The sequence below is a fragment of the Stomoxys calcitrans genome, chromosome 3 (assembly GCF_963082655.1).
Source record: "Stomoxys calcitrans chromosome 3, idStoCalc2.1, whole genome shotgun sequence".
Classification (NCBI taxonomy): Eukaryota; Metazoa; Arthropoda; class Insecta; order Diptera; family Muscidae; genus Stomoxys; species Stomoxys calcitrans.
The window spans coordinates 101,011,271-101,018,628 of NC_081554.1; the positions used below are offsets into that span (position 1 = coordinate 101,011,271).

Sequence of the window (7,358 nt, forward strand, 5' to 3'; positions counted from 1 at the left end):
TTTCCGACGTTATTCCAATCGTTAAAGAGCCAATTTTTAGAGAACCCGAAACACTTAGTTCCTAGTAAAAATGCTAGTCTTATAGAGACTAACATAGATTTTTTAGAATTCACAATATCTCTTAACAAGCTTAAGGGCAAGACACCTGGAATCGATAGAATCAATTACAAAATGCTAAAACATCTTGATTTAAATACCAAGAAACGTATTGTGAGACTATACAACGACATCTTGAACACACAAATCCCACAGTTCTATAAAAACAGTCTTATAATCCCAGTACTAAAACCTAAAGGCGACAAAACTTCTGTTTCGGCCTATATCTCTAAACATATGCTGCTCCAAAGTACTGGACAAAATTGTAGCCAATAGACTATGGTGGTTTATCTCTTCTAATAAGCTACTTAACAATAACCAATTTGGTTTTAAAAAAGGTAAAAGTATAGCAGATCCACTTTTACTTCTAGATTATATAATAAATAACTCCCTAAGAACAAGAAAACACATTTCTATAATATCACTTGACTTTTCAAAAGCTTTTGATAAGATTGGCTTACACACTATTCTCAATCAATTGGAGGAATGGGGTATCGGACCCAAAATTTTTAAATACATTAAGAACTACTTAACTAATAGGAAGATTAAAGTAAAAGTTGGAGCATACAGCTCCGAACTCAATAACCTTCACAATGGTATACCCCAGGGTTCACCCCTTTCTGTAGTTTTATTTCTAATCGCTTATAATAAGCTTTCAGAATTACTCGAATCAGACAAATCTCTGAAATTCTTATCCTACGCCGATGATTTTGTAATAATAAAGGAACTTAGCAGGCTGAACCAACCGATCATCGACCTTAACAATACGATATGCGCTATAGAAGACTGGTGTAACTATTCCGGAGCGGAACTGTCAATAGACAAATGTAAGCATCTCCACATTTGCAGAAAACGAAACTGCAGTCCAGTTCTAAACTGCAACAACTACTCTATATGTCCAGTGAACAAATTAAAAATACTAGGCATAACCTTCAACAGCAAGTACAAATGGGATTCCCACATAGAGGAATTAAGCACATCGCTCTCAAAAAGGCTTAACATTATTAAATGTTTGTCAAACAAAAACTATTCTTGCGATACCTCTACACTTATCACTATAACACGTTCTGTCATTGTTTCGAAAATCTCATATGGTATATATCTTTACGGATACACCTCCAAAGCCCTTCTCAATAAAATCAAAACTACATATAATTCTGCCGTGCGTTTATCGCTAGGTGCACACCGCACTACAAAAATTTTTAATTTACTATTCGAAGCTAACCTGAAGACTATTGAAGACTATAGAGATATTGCTACAGCCCAGCTGATTAAAACAATTTTATTTAATGATAAAACCCCCCTCATGCAAATGCTTAATAAAGCTTTGAAAACTAAGAAATTTTATAAAACAGACTCCGCTATTGGGCGTATTGTTTCCGCCTGTAAATCCTACAACCTACCTTTCAACTACCCCGCTCCCAAGACGAATAACCCTTATTGGAGGTTCAATCCAGCAACATTAGATACATCCCTACGAAAGTATTCAAAGGAGCATACAATCCCACATCTTTATGTAGCTGAATTTCAGAATATTTGCACCAAACTGCAGAACTATAGTTTCATTTTCACAGATGGTTCTAAAATTAACAATGTTACAAGTTATAGTCTAGTTACCGACAAGAGAATTATCAAGACATCTCTTCTTCCAGAATATAGCTCAGTTTTCTCGGCTGAAATAATCGCAATTCTTGAAGCTATCAAGTTCGCAAAGAGATCTAAAGGCAATTTTGCTATCGTCTCTGATTCATTATCTGCCTTGGACTCTATAGCGAACCATAACAGTACTGAGGTTTATTCCTCCATAATAAGAGATCTGCTGATCCAAGAAAATAGAAAAATCAAATTAATTTGGGTTCCAGGTCACTCTAATATTTTAGGAAACGAATTTGCTGATGCAGTAGCTAAACAAGCCAATAAAATGCCTCTTATATCCACCGCAAATACATCCCCAAATGATATAAAGAAACATATACAAAAAGATTTTTCATTAAAACAAATTGAGATATGGAACAGCTCCTCGCTTTGGTATAAGAATCTGAATAGAAATAAATTAAATCTGCAAGACTATCTACACAAAGACCAATTACTGTCCAGGAGTGATCAAGTCAAAATTATAAGGCTAAGATTAGGTTACTGTCGTTTGACACATGACCAGGTCATTGACCGAACTTTAGATAAACACTGTCCGTTCTGTAGATCCAGTACTTCCGATACGACTCATATATTTTTATTCTGCCCACATATTAAATTGCTTATATCAAATTATTTTCCAAACAAAAGTTTATTGGAGATTCTTAGCAATATCAATGCCCCTTCAAACAAATTAGACTTAATTAATTTTCTTAAATCATGTAACCTATATAACCTTATTTAAATTCTCCCCTTTGTAAATACTCACATAATTCTCTTGAATTACGCAAATTTGTAATATAACTTAATTTTTTTCTTTTTTTTTTTTTTTTTTTTTCTCTTTAAATATTTATATAAATGTTCCGTTTAAATTTCCTATTATATAATGCTAATAAACTCTTACTTTTCTCAAGCTTAGGACCTATGTAGTCAGAGCTTGCATTATATTTGTAATTTAGTTATAAGTATAATTGTCAATAAAAAAAAAAAAAAAAATGTTCAGAGAAAATGTTGCGTCGGCATAGGCGAAAAGATGACCACGCTCACTAGGGCACTAAAGACTACTCTAGATATCCGACCCATATAAGCGCGAGGCAGCCACAGCGGCTAAGAGACTTAAGGCGATGGGAGAATGGATTTAGGATAGGCGCAGTTCAAACCATCGCGGTATAAACGAGGCGAAGATAGAAAACTGGAAGGAATGGAAGAGGTTTCCGATCGGATACCTGAGACGACACTTGAGTTAGAGTACGAGGTACTGCTGCCAGCGGCACAGCCTTGGATTGATCCTAGTATTGCCATCTGGAAGATCATTTTACAAGGATGGGTCAAAGCTAGAGGACAGAGCGGGCCTGGCGGTCTACATTGAGAACCCAGGGACTGAGATCTGTTTTAGACTGCCTGACCTTACTACGGTCCTGCAGGGGGAGATCCGGGCGATCACGAAATTCGTAAGGTGGTGTGGTGTTAACGCGAGGATGTCGGGTATGAACATCATAACGGACAGTAAACAGGCCATAAGGGCAATAACAACCAGGACGGTAAGATCACGAAAAGTCTTGGAATGTAAGAAGGATATTACCGCCTTCTCTGAGGATGGCACGATCCGCATCGTGCCGAGCCATAACGGAGTAGCAGGGAATGAGAAAGTAGACGATTTGGCTGTGAAGGCAAGAGAGCTGTCATTAATAATCTAAAGGCCTTGGGCGATGAATGCGCATGTAACCCTGTGGAAACGGTCGGTAGGACGGTGAAAATCCTATGGGGAGATCCAGAAGAGTAGGATATTACCGAAAGCAAATAAGAAGGAGGTCAGTATAGCTTTCGGTCAGTTTAGCTTTCGGTATCATAACGGGACACATAGGACAGCGAGCTCACTTTTGTAGAATCGATACGGCAAGTGATAGCATGTTTGGAGCATGAGGGGAAGATGATGAGACGTTGGATTTTTCATTTGTCATTGCATGGCTTTTGTGGCTAACGACACCGGCACTTATGTGAGGGACACTTAACCAGACATGAACCAACTTAGTGGGCGTGGTATGGAAATCAATTAAGGTTTTTGTAAGTAGCACGGAATTTCTAAATTAGATTTTCTTTTGCGAGGTTACTTTTGGTGTATGTTAATAGTGGCATGGGGCGGATAAATATCCACACTCTATTTTCAACCTAACCTATCCTTACTTTGTTTGTTGTAAATCCTACGGTTAAAAGACCTTTCATTTGTCGTAAAATCAAAAACTTTTTTATAGCGAAAGTGTTTATTTAGCCGCAAATGATTATTCGTTTACTGTGCCAATAACACTGTGCTACAAAACTTGAAAAAATATGCAGAGGTTCTGGTGTACCAATTCTGTTTTGTTGGAGTCCATGGAAAACGAAAATATCTTTAATTGTTCTGGGTCACTTCGTTAAGTGATTTTAGGATGCTAAATATGGAGAAAAACCCATAACAACCCAGGTCATATGGTTGTTGTGGATTAAACAGGTAAACGCTAATGGGTTAAAAAGATAAAGGATATAACGGAACCAAACTTGTGGTTGCGAAAATGGTATATTATAATTTCTGTAAGTGAACAATAAAAGAGCAATAGAAGAAACGAAAAAGACTTGAAGGTGAGAGAGGGTCTGACGTCGAAGAACTTCAGGCATAACTCAAGGCAGGTCGAAAAGGACGGCCCTCCACGCAGTGATGCGAGAAGTTCAGACGTCTTTTTAACTGAAGGAGTACGCGATGGCGGCCTTCTCGAATATTGAGAGGGCATTTAGCAATGCTGAGATGGGTCGATAGTCACCGCTTTGATCCGCACGGGGAGACAAAAGCGTCAAAGTTTCCCTTCTGAACATTTTGGATACGATGGGCAGATTGCCCATCGGTAGCTCTCAGCTGAGCTTTGAGCTTCAACTGATGTGGTGCTTATAATCATCCCGTGCCTGGTCGAAAACAGTATGTGTATATGGCGGTCCTCAAGGTCGAGGTTTCTAGTACAGTGAGGTCGAAGTCGGTGGCGGAGTGTGTGGAATCCCTGAATAAACCCCAGTTTCTCGACATTGTGCTAACATGAATTAGCGGATACAACAGCGCCGTATTGGCGCTTACCCCTACTCTCTTCTTGTAATTTCTTGTTATCACATATGTCTCACATTTTCATTTACTTTTCACAACAGATCAGACTGCCCACCTTTTCATGGTGGGCTACCCATTCAACCTTTATTATTAACAATAAATTTTAATAAGTTCCACTGAGAAATAGAATAAAAGAATAGCTGTTTTTTAAACACACATTTTGGTTTTGAAATTTCTTTAAACTTAAAATTTTATCACTTGACATGAAAACGGAACGTAATATTTTATTTTTTTCTTAATTCTACTTTCATTTTATGTTCGGCAGACGTTTTGTAATCGTTTGCATGTGTTTTCACAAAGCAAAACAAAACAGCTGACACGTTTCCTACATTAACGGTATGTTTACGAGAGCATATGTAGGCCTTTAGTATATATATGGAAAATGGTATATACCATCGGTTTGCTCCTCAACGATAAGATCCTGAAAAATTGTTCATCGGGTAGTTAGCTTCCACTACGAGTGCATAGAAAATAATATTTCTGTTCAACTGAAACAACGGGTTATGATATCATTTCAAAATAAGGCAACATATTAAATATGCAAATGTTGATAGTGTAAATGTTGATCCGTAGTATCACCAGATTTAACTGAGTTTGAAATATGTCCAAGCAATGTTATAATATCCGAATCAAAATATGTCCCTTCTGAAGGAGAACTTATAAAACAACATTATATATTCCAAGGCGAAGTTCAAGATCTCGTTCGGGATTTAGAATTGTCGAAAAGACAAACCGAACTTCTAGGTTCCAACCTTGAGCAATGGAACTATTTGCACGAAAATGTAAACATAACGTTTCGTTGGACCGAAGAAACTAGTTGGTTTGGATGACTTTTCAACGAAAGCCCTGAAAATAGCAATTTGGCTACTGCAACGATGTGATCGTATTGTTTGACCAACGTGGATATAGCCATGTTCCAGAAGATTGCCAATTATTTTTTGACGGTTTAACAAAAAGTAATCTTATATATAAAAATCAATTTGTGTTTGTTTGTAGGTTTGTTTGTTTGTAGGTTTGTTTGTTTGTATGTTTGTGTGTTCCTTATAGACTCAGAAACGGCTGAACCGATTTTCTTGAAATTTTCACAGATGGTGCATAATGACCCCATGGTGAAAATAGGGTACTACATTTGCTGATATCTGACCCTCCCCCTTACCCTAATTTTCAGAAACGCCAGATCTCGGAGATGGGCGGTGCGATTTAAGCTCTCATATAATTCCCTAAAAATAAAAATTTGGTATCCAAATTTCGGATGGGGTACCTAGGGGGGCTGCCCCACCCTAAAACCTACCAAACATATATTTAGACCAATCACGACAATATGGGACTCAAATGAAAGGTATTTAGGATAGGAAAACGTATCTGATATCCAATTGTCGGGCCAAGTGCTAAGGGGACCACCCCAAGCCCCAAAACACCACTAAATCGGACATATTTACCGACCATGGCAATATGGGACTCAAATGAAAGGTAGAAAACGAATTTGATAACCTATTTTGGGGCCTAGTTTTTGGGGGACGCCTCATCCTATAAACTCCTCTTAAGCCAATGGCACTATGGGGTTTAAATAAATGGAATTTGAGAAAAGAGCACGATGCTGATATTTTTTCAGGGCCAAGTATACCTAAATCAGAAGGGCTGAAATAAAGTATATTAAGAATGGAGTACACCTTACATCCAAACTTAAATTCGTAGACCAATAAAGTTCATGTGGGATTCGGATAAAGGCACTTATATTGTTAAACTGTTAGCGTGGACAATTAAAGATCTTTAATTGTCCAAAATAAATATTCCAAGGAAACTTTTGTTCCATATAAAGTAAAAGAAGGCGCAGCGGAGCGGGCCCAAGTCAGCTAGTATAATATAATATATATCTATGTCTTCTATTTCCAGGCCTAAAAGCATTGCTTTTGCATAATGATGGATCGCTTCCTTTGCTACCATTGGCTTACGCTACAAACATCAAAGAATCATATGACAGTATGTCTCTTATACTAAATAGGATACACTTCACATAAGTGGCACAAAGTATTCTGGCTATTTTTGTGAATGGAGCAGCCGAGACCTCTAAACATTACATACACAGAGACTGTTCAACAGCTATAGTTGGTGAAAAAATAGCATAAATATCCCGTTAGACAATCCAAAAGACATAATTTTTCCTCCGATGCACATAAAATAGGGCTAAATAAAGTAATTCGTGCAAGCACTTGATAAAAATGGAGTAACCTTCAAATACATTGAACGGGTTTTCCACGAAAATTAAAAGAAGGTAAAACATATATTATATTACATTATATAAAACATAAATAAAAAGCAATTTCATTTTAAATCAACAAGTATCTTTATTGGCACCCAAATACCAAAATTGGTAAAAGATGAAAAATTCATACAACAAATGAAACTCACAGAAAAATGGCATAGATTGGTTTTGTTTATGTGTGCAAAAATTTTCTTGGAAACACAAAAAGTGAAAATTATGAGGAGATAGTAAACACCATGT

At 37.0% G+C, this 7,358-nt stretch overlaps 1 protein-coding gene across 1 annotated transcript; it reads left to right on the top strand.

Annotated features, from left to right (window-relative positions):
- The first annotated feature begins 679 nt into the window (after positions 1–679).
- LOC131996075 (uncharacterized) lies at positions 680–6,873 on the top strand. Its single transcript, XM_059365523.1, has 3 exons — positions 680–692; positions 749–1,880; positions 6,749–6,873. The coding sequence occupies exons 1-3, from the start codon at positions 690–692 to the stop codon at positions 6,871–6,873; spliced, it is 1,260 nt and encodes a 419-aa protein (XP_059221506.1). The 5' UTR covers positions 680–689.
- Positions 6,874–7,358: the final 485 nt, after the last annotated feature.